This window comes from Triticum dicoccoides, chromosome 2B, assembly GCF_002162155.2.
Source record: "Triticum dicoccoides isolate Atlit2015 ecotype Zavitan chromosome 2B, WEW_v2.0, whole genome shotgun sequence".
Lineage (NCBI taxonomy): Eukaryota > Viridiplantae > Streptophyta > Magnoliopsida > Poales > Poaceae > Triticum > Triticum dicoccoides.
This window is the reverse complement of record NC_041383.1, coordinates 565,020,610-565,039,112: the sequence shown is the minus strand read 5'-3', so window position 1 is coordinate 565,039,112 and position 18,503 is coordinate 565,020,610. Positions and strand designations below refer to the sequence as shown.

Here is an 18,503-nt window from a genome sequence, read left to right as displayed (position 1 = left end):
AAAGGCACCGGGGCGGATGGTTTTCCTGCCCGTTTCTTCCAAAGGAACTGGACGGTCATGCGCGAGCAGGTCATCGCCGGTGTGAAGGAATTTTTTCATTCCGGAATTATGCCGGAGGGTGTGAACAACACCTCCATTGTTCTCATCCCCAAGGTTGATAATCCTGAATGAACCATGGAATTCTGGCCCATCAGTCTATGCAATGTTATATACAAGCAAGGTTGGAAAAAGCGTTAGGCGTAAGCGAGACGGTTGGCCTTCGCCTAGTGCCTAGGCGGTGCCTAAGCGCCCTAGGCGCGGCCTAGGCGGTAATATAGTTTTTACTCGTAGTGTATTTGTGATTATTATATGGGTTTTGATATTAGTTTATGGCATATAAATAAGTTAATTGCCATCTACTGTCATTGGAATATAACCAGTTTCGTATATCAGTGCAGTATGTGGCATGATTTCTTGCTTCGGTAGGCAATTCCTTGCTTGCCCTGCCTAGACCTCCATTTATGCCCTAGGCGAGGCGTTTGTCCATTGCCTAGCGCCTAGGCATGCCTAAGCGCCTCCTAGGCACTGCCTTTTCGAACAGAGTATACAAGGTAGTGGCCAAGTGTTTGGTAAACCGTTTGCGGCCTATTTTGGATGAGATTATTTCGCCGGAAGAGAATGCCTTAGTTCTCGGACGGATGATCACAGATAATGCATTGGTTGCTTTTGAATGCTTTGACTTTTCAGTAGGAAAAAGACTCAAATAAGAGTTTTTGTGCTTATAAGTTGGATTTGTCTAGAGCGTGTGACAGGGTGGATTGGATCTTCTTGGAGCGAATGATGCTAAGGATGGGTTTCGCTCGCCGTTGGGTGGACTGGATTATGACATGCGTCACCTCGGTGAGATACATGGTCAAATTTAATAGAACCCTCTTGGATTCATTTGCACCGCCGCGCGGACTTCGGCAAGGTGATCCACTTTCACGGTTCCTGTTTTTATTTGTGGCGGATGGTCTCTCTGCTTTGTTGAAGGATGATGGTGAAAAGGGTGATTACGCACCCCTCAAGATTTGCCGCAGAGCCCCAGGTGTGTCGCACCTGCTATTTGCTGATGATACACTACTGTTCTTTAAAGCGGGAAAGGAACAAGCTGAAAAGGTACATGTAGTGGTCCACACATATGAAAGGGCTACTGGGCAGTGTATAAACCCAACTAAGTGCAGCGCATCGTTTGGCAAGTCATGTTCACTTGATAACCAGGAGAAGGTGCGTACTGTTTTACAAATCAATTTGGTGACCTTTGAGGAAAAATATCTGGGGCTGCCTACGCCAGAAGGCCCTATGTCGCGTGGTAAATTTCAGAATTTGCAGTCAAAGCTTCTGAAAAGAATTATTTCTTGGGGTGACACCCTCTCTCATTCTGGGAAGGAAACTATAATTAAGGCCGTTGCACAGGCTATTCCAACCTATATTATGGGAGTATTTAAATTGCCGTTCTCAGTTTGCGACGAGCTGAACAGGATGGTTAGGAATTTTTGGTGGGGCTCCTCAGAAGGCAAGTGGAAAATGCATTGGATGACTTGGCCGGAAATCTTAGCACATAAAATGAAGGATGGTCTGGGCTTTAGAGATTTTCGTCTCTTTAACCAAGCCCTTCTCGCGAGACAGGCATGGCGGCTGCTCACTAATCCTAACAGCTTGTGTGCACAGGTCCTGAAGGCCCGCTATTACCCGGAGGGCCGCCTCGAGGACACTGCCTTCTCGGGGAACGCATCCTCTACATGGCAGGCCATCCAGTATGGTCTTGAGCTCTTGAAGAAGGGCATCGTGTGCCATGTCGGAGATGGTCAGAGTATTCGTATTTGGGGTGATCGCTGGCTCCCTAGTGAGACATTGCACCAACCCATCACTCAGCAAGGAACATGCCACCTCTGGAGAGTGGCGGAGCACCTAGACGAGTCCGGCGCGTGGCGCATGGACCTGCTTTGACGCTACTTCCTTCCCGCAGACATCGACACCATCACATGCACCCGCATATCGCCACGTGTCACCGACGACATCATCACATGGGCGCCGGAGAGGAACAGTATCTTCACTGTTCGCTCCGCCTATCTCTTAGCCATGAACGAGCGCGAGCGTCCATTGGCAACTGTCACGAGCAGGGCACTGGATGGTCGTCGCGCCATCTAGAAGATCATATGGGGGTGCCCCGCTCCTCATAAGGTACGCGTGTTCGCATGGGGAATTGTGTCAAACTCCCTCGCCACATGGGCAAACAAATTTTCCCGCCACCTCGAACTTACTGATGTTTGTCCCCTTTGTGGTGTCGAACGAGAGGACGGCTTCCACGCGTTGTGCAGGTGCCCACTCGCCAGGGAACTGTGGCATGCCATGGCGCAAGACTGGCAAATACCAAAAATGGAGTCCATCTGCAACAACTGACTGGAGTGGCTCTTCACACTCCTGGACCCTTTGGCGGAGAGGGCACGCATGGTGGTTCTTATGATCATGTGGCGGGTATGGTATATCCGCAACGAGATCACCCATGACAAGGTGCCACCGCCCACAGAAGCATCCTGCAGATTCCTTCTCGGATACATTAATTCGCTATTGTGTATACAACAATTCCCTCAAGCTGATATGGAGAAAGGGAAGATGGTGCTGCATGAGGGAGAGCGGACCACTCAAAAGGTACATGTGCAGTGGTATGAGAGACCTTGGACGCCACCACCTCCAGGATGGACAAAGCTCAATTGTGATGGTACTTACGTACAGGCTACTGGTGCAGCAGGAGAAGGCATATGCTTCTGCGAGACGAGAGAGGTGAAATTCTATATACAACGTGTAGGGAGATGCATGCTGCGACAATAGTCTTCATGCGGAGCTAGCAGCATGTAGAAAGGGCCTAGCGTTGGCCCTGCACAGGACAAATTTGCCGATCATGATGGAACTGGACTGTGCAGAAGCCGTGTCGATGATTACAGCACCCTCGGAGAAAATATACAACGTGTAGGGAGATGCATGCTGCGACAATAGTCTTCATGCGGAGCTAGCAGCATGTAGAAAGGGCCTAGCGTTGGCCCTGCACAGGACAAATTTGCCGATCATGATGGAACTGGACTGTGCAGAAGCCGTGTCGATGATTACAGCACCCTCGGAGAAAATATGGGGGTGCCCTGCTCCTCCTACGATACGCATGTTCGCATGAAGAACTGTACTTGTGAACTTGTGTGAGGCTGAGAAGCCTCATTGAGTAATGAAATCTCTCTTCTCCCCGCAAAAAAAGAAAGAGAAGAGATGGCCGTATTTTTTCAGTTTTCACCTGACTAACACAGAGCGGGACCCTTTTCATATTGGCTGACAAACCAAACACCTTTATCGGTTTTATTTCGTGGGGACACCTTTATGGTTTTATCATGAACAAGAAAAGCTTCCATTTTAAAACAAAGCGCATCTAATTCTGAATTTGTTTTTACAATTTTTTGCAACGCGCACGCGGGTGAAAACCAGAGGCGCTTAACGTTTCCGTATCAAGCAGAGTAACCGCAAAATTTATGTGGCACAGCACGAGGGAGATGGTACCGTACGGCTCAATGGACTACGATGTGACATGAACGGACAACGGATCCGGAGTGCGACCTCACTGTACAACCCGCCACAGGGAAGGCTCTCGGTGCCAAATCACGAGGTGACACCTCAGGTGTACAACAATCGTGCACACTTTTCCTTCTCGCTCGCTGCACACGCATCGTGGGTGTGCCTCCTTCCTTTGCGTGTGTATAAGAAGCACAAGACGCGCGGTAGAATTTGTCACCGCCGTAGATTATTGCTTTCGATCTTGACTCGCGAGATCAAGCCGAAAAGTGTGGTGCACGCGCACAGAGGGTTATGGCGGAGGAAGCTAAGGCGCCCGCCGACGCAATGTCGACGGTGGCAGAGGAGGCGCCGGTGACGGCCGAGCGGCCGGTCCGGGCAGACCTGGAGACACACCTCCCAAAGCCCTGTGAGTGCCTGCCCCGTTTCTTCCGTTCGTGCGTGCGTTCTGCACTGGTTTCATCAGCAAGGCAGAAAGCATGACTGACCGGCATGGATGCATGCAGACTTGGCTCGAGCTCTGGTCGTGCCGGATGTGTACCATCCTGAAGGAGAGAGCGGGGAGGGGCACGAGCACGGACAGAAGAGCGTGCTGCAGCAGCATGTGGCCTTCTTCGATCTGGATGGCGACGGCATCGTCTATCCCTGGGAAACTTACCGAGGTATGCACGTGTATAAGTTTTTTTTATTTTGCGGGTGATGTTCTTGTATATGTTGCACCGTATACTCCTGCGCATGAACAGTACTACAATCAAAAGAAATATTTTAAAAATTCAAAAAAATCTGAATTTTTTGCATGGAAGATGATCTAGTGCATGATGTTCGTGCCAAATTTCAGTTCATTTGGACATCTAAGCAGCTCTAGACCAAAAAAAACAAAATTTGGGTATGTGAAAAAGTTTATTGTTTTTGCACTGTTCGAGGCTGATTTTGTTATTTTTGCTGAGAGCAGCTCGGATGTTCAAATGAGTTGAAATTTGACACGGACCTCACACACTAAAATATCTTTCATGCAAAAAAAATTGGAATTTTTTGAATTGTTTTAGTATTTATTTTCAATTTTACTGTTTATCGAGATCATATGAGCTCGGGAGCCGAAATGAATATTCGACCTATAACCCGCTATTTAAACTTTAATTAGTTTTAGAACCACAAAATTCCACAGTGATCGCCTTACTTTATGCACTTCTATTGCATGAATTCCAGGAGTGCGGGCATTGGGTTTCAACGTGATCGTGTCGTTCGTGTTGGCAATTGTCTTTAATATTGGTTTCAGCTTCCCAACTCTACATGTAAGTACAAAAAGATTTGAAATATGATTAACATATTATATACACTATACTCGACATTCTTTTTTCCTTGAAAAGTTTCGCCAGGCTCTCATTTTTCCTTTCTTTTCATGATGGCTATATTTAGAGCTGGATACCATCTCCCTTGTTGCCCGTATACATCAAGAACATCCACAGGGGTAAGCATGGTAGCGATTCCTCAACTTATGACACAGAGGGAAGGTAAATCCACACTCCAAACTCGCTTACTACTAGTTCAAAACTTTGTTACACCATCTTTCAGTTCTGAAAGAGGTACGTTCCAACTGTGAAACAAATATAGGTTCATGCCGGTAAATTTCGAGAGCATCTTCAGCAAGTATGCCCGCACGGCGCCGGACAAGCTTAGCTTCGGCGACATCTGGAGGATGACCGAAGGCAACCGGCTGAACTTCGACTTCATTGGATGGTGAGCAGAGCACTCGCGAATTCTCATTTCATCGGCGGTTTACTTAGCAGTCAGTGACGCCAAATGAACTGCAGAAGCGTTGTTCCACTCATGTTTGGTCTGAACTCATGTGTGTTCAGGATTGTGAGCAAGGGAGAGTGGATACTGCTGTACCTGCTTGCCAAGGACGAGGAGGGCTTCCTCTCCAGAGAAGCTGTTCGCCGCTGCTTCGATGGTAGCCTGTTCGAGTTCATCGCCCAGCAAAGGAAGGAAGCCCACGAGAAGCAGCACTAGAGTGCCACGCTGTCATCTTCGTGAGTAGGACTGTACACCAGATGGATTGCCTCATGTATGCCTATGAAATAAGAGAGGAACGAGTACGAAGTCCAGAGAATAAGTTGTACAAGTACTCTGTACTGTGATTGTTGAATTCTACATATAAGAGAGGAACGAGTACGAAGCGAAAATTGCCAGGCGCGGACGAGCTCGCGCGCTCTCGGGATCGTCATGCGTTCGATCCCCTGGAGATGCGACGATTTTTTGTTCAAAAGGACCCCTGCCGAGATGAATTAACAAAAAAAACTATCTCTGGGTGAATTTGACAAAAAAGACCCCCTCAGCGGTGGTGGCAGGCACGGCAGGCGACACGTGGCACCTGCCGCCACGCCAGGAGGCAGCGGGCCCTGCCGCCACCGCCGAAGGCGGCAACCCAGCCAGAACGGCTTCCGCACAGTGCATCATGCCGCGACGGAACGGGCCAGGCGTTGTGGGCCACGCCGCCACTAGATCAGGCGGCCTCCCCTAGCGCGGTCGCTGGCGGGCCGACAACCTCTGCTGCGCCCGGGCCCCGCCAGTGGGCCTCGCCGCCACAGCCGGAGGCGGCATCCTACTGGCGCTGGCTGGCCGACAGCCTTTGCTGCAAGCGGGCCGAGGCGCGGGCCAGGCCGCCACTGTTGCTGGCGGCATCTTTTCTTCTGCATGCGCGGGAAAACGACACTGATTTCGTGACTGACGGCGCTGATTCCGATACAAACTTCGCTCATTCCGATTATTTGAAAATTGATGCTGATAGCCTGCTTTTGCTTGTTTTGCTTGAGTCATGCGCGGCGACAGGTTCCCTGTTGCAGACTTAGCTAATTCCCACGTGCGTGCTGGCTATTGCTTGAGAGGACGCGACGGCACTGCAGAAATACACTCACTCGTTGCGGGAATCCAAGGTTCCCTGTTGTGCTGACACTACAGGGATCCTAAAATTTCCCGCCTAATTTCCTCTGTTCTCGCTTATTTTCTCGCCATCATTTATCGTCTGAGCCTATAAAAGGAGACACCGAGGCTCTCATCCAGCCATCCTCGAAATCGCCAGTGCGCAAAGTGTGTAACACATTTTTTCAGTCGGTATGAGTTTGCCTTGTTCGGATCAAAGCATTAGGCCGAGGAAAATGAAGAATGCAAGTTTGCCTCCGGGGGTGGCAGTCCTGCAGTGTTGGTGTGGCGATCTTTGCAAGGTGAAGGAGGTGACGGACTTTTCAGATTGGTTGGGCATGAAGTTTTTCATGTGCGCCAATTATGAGGAAGATCCCGCCGTAGCTATTTCAGAGTACGACAAGCCTCCGGTATGCTTTAACCATCACGAATAGATATTATTGGTATTTTGATTTATTCTTTAATAACATTCTTGTTTCTTGTTGTAGTCTCCTCCGCCACTGTGCATGTACTATCGTTGGATTGACACGGAGAAGCCGGCTTGGGCAGTGACTGAGATTCGTGAAAGAAGTCGCCGTGCGTGGAATAGTTTCTTTGTGGAAGAGCGACGCGAGAAGGCGGAAGCTGAGGAGAAAGCAGAGCAAGAGAGAGAGTTAAAAGAATACTATGCGGAGCAACACCGTTTTTTTCAGGATTTAGGAAAGAAAAACAGGGAAGAGGCTCGTCACATGGAGGAGCAGGAACGACAGCGAAAGGAGGCTCGTGAGGCGGAGAGGCAGAGAAAGAAAGAAAGGGCTCGTGAGGCCAAGGCAGCAGAAGAAGCTGGCGATGGAAAAGGAAAATATCCACGCTGAACTCAGTAGATTCCTGTGGTAGTATTTTAAATTTCGCAATCATTTGTATCTTTATTTCTACATTTTAATGTAGCTTTATTTCAGGAGTTAAATGTAGCTTTGTTCCTATGATGTATCTTATTTTCAGTTGTGTCGTGTCGTAATGAAAAAATATATAGTTTTAGAATAAAGTAGTGGCATTTTCTTTCCCTCCACTAATATCGAACATCATGCAACAACTACAAAATAAAATTAAGATAGAACATAATGCCCTACAATAAGAGAGTACAAACTAATAATGCAAGTACATCCGAATTAACGGTAGAACTACAGCTTAAAAACTACATGAAGGCATCATCGTCATCCTCCATCGATGCAGAACTCTTGCCCTTCGAGGATGCAGAACTCTTACCCTTGGACGATGCAGAACTCTTGCTCTTCGAGGATGCAGTACTCTTGCCCTTAGACGATGCAGAACTCTTGCCCTTTGACGATGCAGCACCCGGAAGCGGCAGCATGAAGATATCATCTTCATCCTCGCTCTCCTCAATCCATAAAAATGGATGATTTTCTGTGGTCCTTCTAAAAGTTTCACTCTTCGGCTCCACTACATTCTTCCACCTTGCATGCAACCTAAGAAGTTCTTTACGTACCTCTTCATAGGTCCTTTCAGGCCACCAGACCTATGTAATTGGTGAGCCAACTCATTCATTATGGTGTCACTACCGATGAGTTCGTCCCATGGAACTATCATATTGTCCATCCTGAAATCGGTAGCTAGCCTGAGAAGAGTCCCGCTCATCCCAGGGTGAAAACTACGATCGAAAGGATAATGGGACATCTCGACTACACTACACTCGAATGCTTATCCACCTCCGTCTAAAGGGGGTTTTATAGGTAGAGAGGAGAAAATGGCGGGAAAGAACGAGTGCAGTATGGCGGGAAAGGTTTGGCGGGAACATATGGCGGGAAACGAGTGGCGGGAACATATGGAGGGAAAGCGTTGGCGGGAAACGGGTGGCGGGAACATATGAAGGGAAAGCGTTGGCGGGAAAATATTGAGGGGAAAGGGTTGCGCGAAAACATAAGCTGAAGAGTGGAGCGGGATAGTATGGCGGGAGATATAGGCGGGAAAAATTGTTCCTGACTGGTGCATTTTTATTTCAGCATACATAGATGTTCAAATCGAAAAGTCTGATATAGACATATGTAGATACAATGGGTCGCGCACATGGATAGATGAATCATTGTAGTCGACGACGGCCACCTGGCCTTCCCTTCGGGCCGGAAAGATCCAAGCGATTAGGTGGTCGAGGTACACGAAGACCGCGACCGTACTCCAGTTGGTCTGCCTGTGTCTGCGACTCATGCATAGGTGGTGGAGTCTGTAATCCTTGTTGCGAATCTGATGCGTAATTGTAGGTGTATGATTGTTGTGACTTCTCGGGGATAAAAGATGGGCCAATAACGTCCTCTCTGAAGAAATTCGTATCTACTGCGTAAACATTGTCGTCAGGTTGGGTGTACTCATCATTCCAATTTACATCAGGTATGCCCTGCACATAGAAACATTGTAAACAAAAACTTTTAGAGGATAATATATAATATCACTGTAAATGCATTAAAATGTAAACATGACTACCTGATCAGATCCCTCGCCTGTACTGTCTGGACATTCTACCTGGTACTGGTTTAAATCTGGGACACGGGTCTCCTCGGGCATGGAGATCCCTCGCGTGGAGAGATACGACTGAGATCCCTCACCTTGAGTGTATGTGCCATATCCTGTGTATGCATATGAGTTTGGGGAAAGATACAGCTTGGGCATCGAATCCAAGCCCATGCCATGGTCCTGCGATGTCTGCCCCTGACAAAGCAGCACCGAAGAAGAGCGATGTAGTGGCAGAGAAGAGTCATGTCGTGACAATGTCGTTGTAGTACTCGGACCCTCCCCCCGCTGCCCATGGCTTGTACGCGCCTCGCTCGGTCTGAACGACGGCGCCGCACTCGGTCAGGCTGACCTCGGTACTGGCATGTTGTACGCTACAGTGACAACGTCGTCGCCTCTACCACATCTCAACTTTGTTAGCATGTATTCTTTAACACGTTTATTGAATGACTTGACAGCCCTGGGCGGCATGCTTTTCGCCGCCATCTGCCCTATATCGTGGGCAGTTTGAAGCTGGAAAAATATTTGGTTGTTATTTGGTTGAAATGATTATGAAATGATGGACTTGAAAAAATTACTAGTGATTACCATCCCGTCATGATAGTAAGCTGCATGCAGCTCAACAGGTCTTTGCATCTGCTCCTTGTGCGTGAGATTTGTTGGTATCATAGCTGGTTGACCGGCCAGGTTTGTACGCGTGCTGATGCAGTACCACTGCTTGTACGCTTGAGCTGTACTTCCATCGTACAGTCTGCAAAATTATATAATAACACCAACCGTTGTGATGAAAGCAAAGCATCTTCAAGCATCGTATGGTCATCGTAATAAATAATGTAAATAAAATGTACCTAAGTCGATACACTATATCTGCTAGCGCGTCATTTTCCCACTTCTGTACCCATTGAATGTTGCGCTCCCTCCAATCGTAAAGACTCCAACCGTGGTCCATATTGGTTAGCCTGCAAATTATGTAACAAAGTGTGAGTTTAGTAAATTAAAAAGGACGCTAACTATTTAGGGAGGTCACATCTTACTTATGGGTTTCCTCGTCAGTACATCTTCAAAAAGGTGGTGGAATCTCCTGATACAGACCAAACTGTCTCATGACACGCTCTGGGTTGTAAGGCTCAACACACCACAGGAACAATAAGTAGCAGCGAGTCAGTCAGAATGCACTATCGGTCAACATGCTTGGTGTGATGGGTCGTATATTAAAGACCATCTGTACATGCTCCTGAGTCCATGGGTTCCATATGACTACCCAAAAATATCCTAAACTGATTCTCGTAACATGCAAAAACTGAGCTTTTGGAAAAATCACTATTAGTAAAATCTAATTTTCTTACAAGTTATGACAAAACCGATGGTAATTAATTGCTATCCAAACAACCACTAAACATAATAGTACGATAATAACATTTTAATATCATATGATTAAAACATTTAATTTCTTCCGGCTTTATATAATTTTTTTCATATCATACAATAACAATCATTTATTTACAAATAATAATATTTGCAGCGGCATGCACATTATTCACAATAGTACATCAATACAAAAATACTAACATGCAAAAATAGAGCTTTTTGAAAAAAATTAATAGTACGATTATAACATTTTAATATCATATGCGTAGTACATTTAATACCTTCCGGATATACAGAATTTTTCATATCATACAATTATAATCACTTATTTACAAATATTAATATTCGCAGCGGCATGCATATTATTCACAAATTACATTAATATAAAAAATATTAACAATATTACGGAGTCATTTATACCTCAGCTCCAATATGAATGTGCTTGCGATTGCAATTAAGCATCAAAATAGTTCGAATAAATATCCGTCACCAGTATTATATGAACGGAGTCAACCTATTATCACATGAACATCAATATTACACACGGATTTTTCTTTCGGCTATCAGAAGTATAAAAATAGCACTTGCTTGTATGTAGACCTACGGTTTCCTAACTATAGACTTAGTAATAAACATATCACATGAAATAACATACCACATGCAATGAACAATTGCAGCGCTATTTTTTTTTTAATTACCGTATTAAGATCTTCTCTCACATCTCAATACTAATGGACGCAGCTAACATTGATACAACATCTTCAACCTACTCTTCTAAAAAATTAGTATAAATGTTGTATCTGTCGTCTGCAAATTTTTCTAACCTCTAAGCACTTACATCACATAGCTAATGACGAGCTAAAAGACTAACTAATTACCACCCTGCATGCGCAAAAAAGTACTTATATTGCAAAGCTCATACCTCGTTCTTCCCCTTCGTACTTCACTTTGCACGGCTATTCCTACTACAGAAACTCCAAATGACTCCTCCAAGTGCTGAAATAATGCCTAAAGCAACATAGAATACACACTTAGGAACTAATCAAACAGAATAAAAACATCATGCATGCGAATGAAACCAACAAAAATGGATAGATCTTACCTTAATCTATCTTTTCTTCAACTTCATCATCTTCAAAATCCAACTCTAAATCGCCCTAAATCACGAGTGAAAGTGCTTACTGAGCTTTTTTTTCTCTTTGTACTTAGAGACTTAGAGAGCAAAGGAGAGGGACGAGGTTACAGAGAGTATGCTTGCGCACGGAGCTGAAGCATGGCATATAAAAAGGGAGAGGATCCCTGTAGTGTCGGCAGATCAGGTTCGTGAAGCCAGAGCGATTCCCGCCCGTGAAATTCGTCGTCCTCCGCGCGTGGGAATCAGCCCAGTTTGCAACAGCGAGCCCGTGAAATTCGTCGTCCTCTGCGCGTGGGAATTAGCCCAGTTTGCAACAGCGAGCGTCTTCATTGCGCGCGTCGGAATCAGTGCCAGGAAGACGCCGCCGGCAGCAGTGGCGGCAGGGCCCGCACCTCGCCTTCCGTGCAGCAGTCAGCGTGCACCAACAGCTGCTGTCGGCAGGGGTGGCCGCCTCAGCCAGTGGCGGCGAGGCCCACTTGCGGGGCCTGCGCGCAGCAGGGCCTGTCGGCCAGGCAGCGAACGCGCCAGGGCTGGCCACCTTGCCCAGTGGCGGTGTGGCCCATCTGGCCTCGCCCATTATGTCGCGGCGCGATGCACTGTAGGAAAGCCATTCAGCTGGGGTGGCCGCCTCCTGGCGTGGCGGCAGGTGCCACGTGTCGCCTGCCGCGCCTGCCGCCACCGTTGAGGGGGTCCTTTTTGTCAAATTGATCCAGAGGTAGTCTTTTTTGGCAATTCATCTCGGCAGGGGGTCCTTTTGGACAAAAAATCGAGATGCGACATGCCTGCCGTATTGTACGTGGCTGGTGAGGAGAGTTAATGCGCGTCCGTAACTGGCAAGAGACGTTGGTGGTGCAGACGTTTAGACGAGGATTTGACGGTGTTTTTGTAACGTCTCGTTTGTCTCCTGTTCTGTACCTATGTGTACCGGAAGCAAGGGAACGGCGCATAACGGGTGACGTACATTATGTTGTTGGGTGGCCCACCGGATGTATTTAACCCAGCCGTTAATGTGTCCTGGTCTGTCAACGCAGGTCATTAATCTGGTATTACGTAAGCATAGGCGGCCGCGGAAGAGAGTGATTCGTGCGTGGAGATCAGGAATGCATCTAGGCAAGTGTGTACGAAGTAGTTATTTCTTGCTGCTACTAGTTGGTGCATTGATTACTTTTCATTTCGGAAGCGAAAAACCATTAACTCTTTTTTTTGTCATGCAAGTTTGTTTGTAGTTTTCTGGTGCATGGAACATCGTTTGTTCTTATTTTACTTACTTGAAGAAAAATAATATAAATTCTTATTTTACTTATTCTTCGAGTTAAAAAAGACGCTAACTGTAAATCACAAACCTTGCATAAATGGATGGTTTTATTCCGTGAGATTGGATTAGGGTATGCACCTTGTGGGGATTGTTATGATAGAAAACACAAGTATGGTAAACAAGTCGAAATCACTAGCTGAGGAGTACTCGTCGCAAAGATCACTCCAACTCTCTTGATTGCAACAAGTGGCGCACATGCAGCGCGCCACTTGTCGCAATCTGGGAGTTTTTCCTTTTTTTTTTAGATTCGTTTATTCAAAACATTTTATCTCTCAAACGTGCGTCCAAATCTCGAAACGCTCTCATCGTTGGATTCCTGGCGTCGAGATCTTCAAAACTAGATCTCATGTTGATAGGTTTTGACGAAAAAAAATTCACGAAAAAAACTAGACGAAAAAACCGAACCAGGAGCACGAGTTTTTTTTCCTTTCCGAAAGAAGCACGCCCATACCTCTCACGAAATCACAACCCTGCCTCTCGCGGAAACAAAATCGTGACCCTCGCTAAAGACAAAAGAAAACACGTTTTTTTTCGTTTCTAAGGAGCCACGGTCATGACTCTCACGAAAGCACAACCGTGCCTTTCGTGGAAGCAAAACCGTGACTCTCATGAAAGGAAAAAAACAGAAAACACGTTTCCGTTTCCGAGAGGCACGCCCGTGCCTCTCGCGGAAGCAAAACCGTGACTCTCGTGAAAGAAAAAAAAACAGAAAACATGTTGTATACATACTGGTTATGTTGAACGTCCCCGTTTCCGCACGTAGTTTTTTTTTCCGCACGTAGTTTGCGAACGTACGTAATGACGTTGTATACATACAGCCGCATTTAATACAGTACCCAACGCGTCGTCGCTCCGTTCGCGCCAGCTAGCAGGAGCGCGCGAGCCCGTCCGCGCCATCGCCATTCTCGAGTACGAAGTCCATAGAATAAAGTTGTACAAGTACTCTGTATTGTGATTGTTGAATTCTCTTACTGTACTAAACTCGATTGTGTTTTGCGCTGCGGTAATCTCCCGGTAAACGGGGCGGCCCAGGTACTCGACAGAAATATGGGCAATTTACACTCGGAAGGGAAAACCTAATGAAAAGACCACTCACCCTTGGTTCCGAAAAAACTGCTGACGGTTTTGGCCGGATATAAATAATGAATTATTTAAAAAACATCATGAATTTTTAAAGTTGCGGATTTAAAAAATAGTACTTACTAAGTAAAATAACTGTGCACAATTTAAAGATGCTCATGGATATTTTAAAATATTCATGGAATTAAATATTGTTCACAAAGTTTATAGATGTGCAAAACTTTGAAATACTTTAAAATTTAGTATACTTGAATTTTGTAAAATAATTCATGTATTGGTGAATTCTTAAATAATTCATGTATTGGTGAATTCTTAAAAAAATAGTTAATTCAGAATTTATGATTTAAAATATACTGGAGAATTCTTAAATTTTGTTTGTTAATTGTAAAAATAACATGTATTGTAAATGACTAAAATACAAGGAAAAAAATACTAGGCAAATAATAAAAAGGATGACAAGAAAAAAATAAATATTTGAAAATACTGGCAAAAACTGGATGAGAAAATGAACAAAAAAAAGGAAAGGTAGAATAAAATAAGGGGAACCGGCTACGCTCTAGAATCTTATTTATGCTCCTATGCGAAGAAAATTATTTCTTTTTTCTAGAAAAGACACCCAAAAGGCATCTTAGAACTGATTGTCAACAAAGAAAAACAGTAGCCAATATAATGAAAATACAACTGGACACAAAACAACCAATAAAAAACTAAAAATATAATAAATTGAAAATAATACTCGCCATCTTTTTTCTTCAATTATACGTCAACTACCTGAGATTGAAAATTACATTCAGCCGGCAGTAAAGGAAAGGAACACCTGCAAACCCTCTCGGCATACCAGGCTTTGAAAACCATAATAACACTCGCTGCTTGAAAGAAGACCTATATTTCGCCAAAAATATATCGGTCGAGGCAACACCTCATGGAACACAGGCGTAATATTCTTCACCATCAATTCGGAGGGGTGGATAAATTGGATCACACACTATCTAACGTATAATAGAATTTTCCCATGTTAACACCATGCATGCAAGCTTGTGGTGACAGTGCTCTACTAAGACTGGAACAAATGAATAGAAGAAGGGCGCAAATACTCTTATTGCGGAGACAAATGTTTCTTTACCCCTATAAATGGGATTCTCAAGTACATGATTTATTTATGTGCATGAGTAAATGACAAATCAGATGGAACGTAGTTTGTTCCAAAGACTAAGGTAGTCTTGGTATTCAAGACCACCAAGAAAAAACGACGCTTTGCTAAGCAGATACCTTTATAGGCTTTTGACAAAGCATGGTGTATAGCAAACACTTCTGCGCAACAAGTATCCAGGCTAAAAACCTTTGTCCTAAGCATACCGAAAACCTGTAGACTAGCATTTTTGGGCGGATCTAAATGGCGATGAAGAAACATGTCTTCGCAATAAGAAATGGCTTGGAGATACATTTCAGGGAGGATACATGGTTGGGTAACACCACTCTTCGAGAACAATATCCAGCCCTAGACCATATTGCTCGTGACAAAGCGTCTCCGCCTAATATTTCATTTAAGTAGAATCTGGACAGTCTCCGCCTTGTGTCATGACACTTCGTCCTGGGCGATTGGTTGCGGTCTACTTGACACAAGGCCGGGATGAATTCCGTTGGCACCTTACACGAAATGGAACCTTTATAGAAGATTACACGTACATGGCGCTTACACACTCTGAGATTACACAATATCAAAAAGATTTGGATGTCGAAGGTACCATTAAAAGTGTGACCCTAACAAAGGACAACCTCCCTTGCTGCAATTGGATATTGCATGGATAGAGTTCCACAAAAGTTCTGCACACTTACTAGGTCTTTATGACTATATATAAGTTATTTGAGTTTTAGTGGTAATTCCTTTCCCCTGTAGATTAATTTCTAGGTTACACACTGGCTTCGATTGTGATGTTCCCTACAACGATAGGACTGCCGAGGTTACTGTTTACATCGATGTGTACGCGCACGGTCAGGGCAGGTGGCAAGGTGTTTTTTCCCCGCATGGGTGGCGGCATAGTCTTTGGATAGGTCTCCCGCACTCTACGTCGTAGGTTTAGTTTTGCTCTGCTATGGCTTTGCTTTCCTATCGAACAGAATTATTGGCGTGTGCTCATTTGGGTTTGACTATTTGCACCCTGGTTGTGTAGAGGCCAGCGTACTTATTATGCTTTCTATTATCTTGATGCTACGTTTTAATTTAATAGAGTATGCCCTCTATGAGAAAATGAGTGGAAAATTGTTGAGACCAGGCCTCATGTTTTTTTTGTAGTGCAGATTCAAAGGCTGCTTGATGTGGTGTCAATATTTTGTATGCAAATTGTTGAGATGCATCATTAGTCATGTTAAGATTTTTACAATATCATATATTTTTTACAATTTTGTTAACATAGTTGTACGCAAGGAAACTGATGAAGTCGTGTGTTGGATCGTGTCCATGCCCACATGAACATAGAGAGTTAGCCTCAGAAAAAAAAATTGAGAGTACAATAGTAAACGGAAGATGCATAACACTGCTGCATGCATCCAGGATTATTTAGTATCACTTGGAGAAAATAAGCCTTACATGTCGTAGTGCATGCCACCCAGCGATCCAGATGATGATGGATGCAAAACTACTACTAGTAGACTAGTAGTAATAATGATAATTAAGGGAGAAACTACCGCACCCTTCCCTGGCTGTAATAAGTATTAACCGACTGACTTGATCAAACCTTCAGCTCTTATTTTACCGTAGTAGCTTTTCTTCCGAAAAAAGAGTATACCCAGCCTCTGCATCCTAAGATGCACAAAGCCATTTTACCGTAGTAACTAACATAAAGACATCTTATTATAGAAGAGCCAAATGTAGCATCGTCCCCAGCACCAACTAAGATTAATTAGTTAATCAAGCTCGGTCCATCCTCAAGCTTAATTAACTAACTAAATTAGTTAAGGTGGGTGATGAAATGAGATCACTTGCATGTGGCGACGAGGACCCTCCTCGGCGCCAGCGACGGCCGGCGGCCGTGGAGCGTTGCGAGGTTGTCGAGGATGAGCACGTCGCCCTTCTCCCACCGGAACTGGATGCTCTCCTCCTCGATGATCTCGCCGCACCGCCGCACGAAGTCCGCCGGTATCTCGGAGCCGTCGGCGAACGTGGCGGAGCTGAGCTCCTTGCCGTGCATCCCCACCACCGTGTTGAACCACATCCGGCGGCCCTTCCGGCCCGGGAACACCCGCGTCAGCTGCCTCGGCCCGAGGATGGTCCTCACGCCGCCTTCCTCCGGCAGCCACTCCACGTCCATCCCCAGCGCACGGGCTCTCTGCTCCGCCACGGCCTTGTCGGTGGTGGCGAAGGCGTCCTCCCACCCTCGCCCCCGCATGGACTTGGTGTCGTCCTTGCTCAGCGCGGTGAAGGTGTAGCGGAGCCCCTTGGCGTCCAGCTCCTCCACCATGTCCGGGAACTCCTGCAGCGCGCGCTCCGTCACCCGGAAGCTCGGCACGAACGGCGTCTCCCCGCCCTCCGGCGGCGGCACCTCGCAGAACAGGATCACCTTACCCGGGAACTCCTTGATCTGCACGTTAATTTGTTACACAACAACACGGCATGGCGCCGTTGACGTCCGTCCATCAATTAATGGCGAACGAGCGATGTGAGCAAGCAAGATCGAGCTGCAGGATCGAGTACTTACGAGGACCATCTCGTGGTGGTAGTAGATGAACTCCTCGAGGGGGCCCTCGTTGGCGGTCCAGATGCGGCCGTGGACGTGGGTGCGCGGGGCGGGGCCGACGTACCGGATGTCCGGCCACCCGAGCGCATCCACGATGGCGTCGAACTCCACGGCGTCGCGCACGCCGAAGCCGCGGAGCAGCACGCCGCTGTTGGCGACCACCTTCTCCTCCACCCACTCCCGGTTGGACACCAGGGCCGCCACCAGCGCCTTGTGGTCGTGGCCGCTCACCTCGTCGCTGCCCGGCGTCAGCACCAGTGGCACCTGCTCGCCGTCGATCACCACCTGGCCCTTGCACTCGCCCAGGCCGAAGAAGCCGTCGCGCGAGGCGGCGACAACAGCTGCAGCTTCCCCCATGGCGCTGGCCTAGCTTCTGAGCTCTGAACTGATTCGTGGATCGATACTTGGTAGTGCGTGCCTGACTGCCTGTAAATACATGGATATTTATACAGCCATACGGTGACAGTTCGGAGGTGACCCCTAACAAGACTTGTGATGGAAACCATGCAACTCTTTTGACCTCTGTGATGCTTGGTTACCGTGGGAGATAGAAACACAGTAAATTTTCATGAAAGTTCCGTTTTCTTTTTGTCTGGATCGAACACGAACAAGGTGAAGAATTGCGCCGCTGCTATTGACCGGGCGACCGAGTGTGCGCACTGCCATGTCGGGGTGACGCCCTTGCTGGCGTCCTTTGCATTGCATCCTGCGCGCCTCGCGCCATAGCGCAGTACAAACTGACGGATCGATCGGAGTTTTGGTTTACTGGCCGGATCGAGCCTTAAAAACAGTAGAAACAACAAGTCCTAATCGAAGAGACAGTAAAACTGAGCCACGTACCACAAGTCCACAACCTCCCACAGCCATTTGACGTCAT

General features: G+C 46.5%; 2 protein-coding genes across 2 annotated transcripts; one reads left to right on the top strand and one right to left on the bottom strand.

The window, feature by feature from the left end:
- Positions 1-3,778: 3,778 nt before the first annotated feature.
- Positions 3,779-5,686, top strand: LOC119368023 (peroxygenase-like). Its single transcript, XM_037633383.1, has 6 exons — positions 3,779-3,982; positions 4,080-4,235; positions 4,780-4,865; positions 4,990-5,084; positions 5,185-5,310; positions 5,430-5,686. The coding sequence occupies exons 1-6, from the start codon at positions 3,868-3,870 to the stop codon at positions 5,581-5,583; spliced, it is 732 nt and encodes a 243-aa protein (XP_037489280.1). The 5' UTR covers positions 3,779-3,867; the 3' UTR covers positions 5,584-5,686.
- An 11,181-nt stretch (positions 5,687-16,867) lies between these two features.
- On the bottom strand, positions 16,868-17,983 carry LOC119368022 (clavaminate synthase-like protein At3g21360). The gene is made up of 2 exons (XM_037633382.1): positions 17,588-17,983; positions 16,868-17,470 (listed from the first exon to the last, which is right to left on the bottom strand). Exons 1-2 carry the CDS (start codon positions 17,981-17,983, stop codon positions 16,868-16,870), a joined length of 999 nt encoding a protein of 332 aa, XP_037489279.1.
- Positions 17,984-18,503: the final 520 nt, after the last annotated feature.

Bases quoted from the DNA above. Each gene is read 5' to 3' on its own strand.
- LOC119368023 (XM_037633383.1), top strand. From the start codon at position 3,868: ATGGCGGAGGAAGCTAAGGCGCCCGCCGACGCAATGTCGACGGTGGCA. The intron at 4,236-4,779 runs GTATGCACGTGT...CATGAATTCCAG, and splicing joins TCCCTGGGAAACTTACCGAG to GAGTGCGGGCATTGGGTTTC. The intron at 5,311-5,429 runs GTGAGCAGAGCA...ATGTGTGTTCAG, and splicing joins AACTTCGACTTCATTGGATG to GATTGTGAGCAAGGGAGAGT.
- LOC119368022 (XM_037633382.1), bottom strand. From the start codon at position 17,983: ATGGGGGAAGCTGCAGCTGTTGTCGCCGCCTCGCGCGACGGCTTCTTC. The intron at 17,471-17,587 runs GTAAGTACTCGA...ATTAACGTGCAG, and splicing joins ACCACCACGAGATGGTCCTC to ATCAAGGAGTTCCCGGGTAA.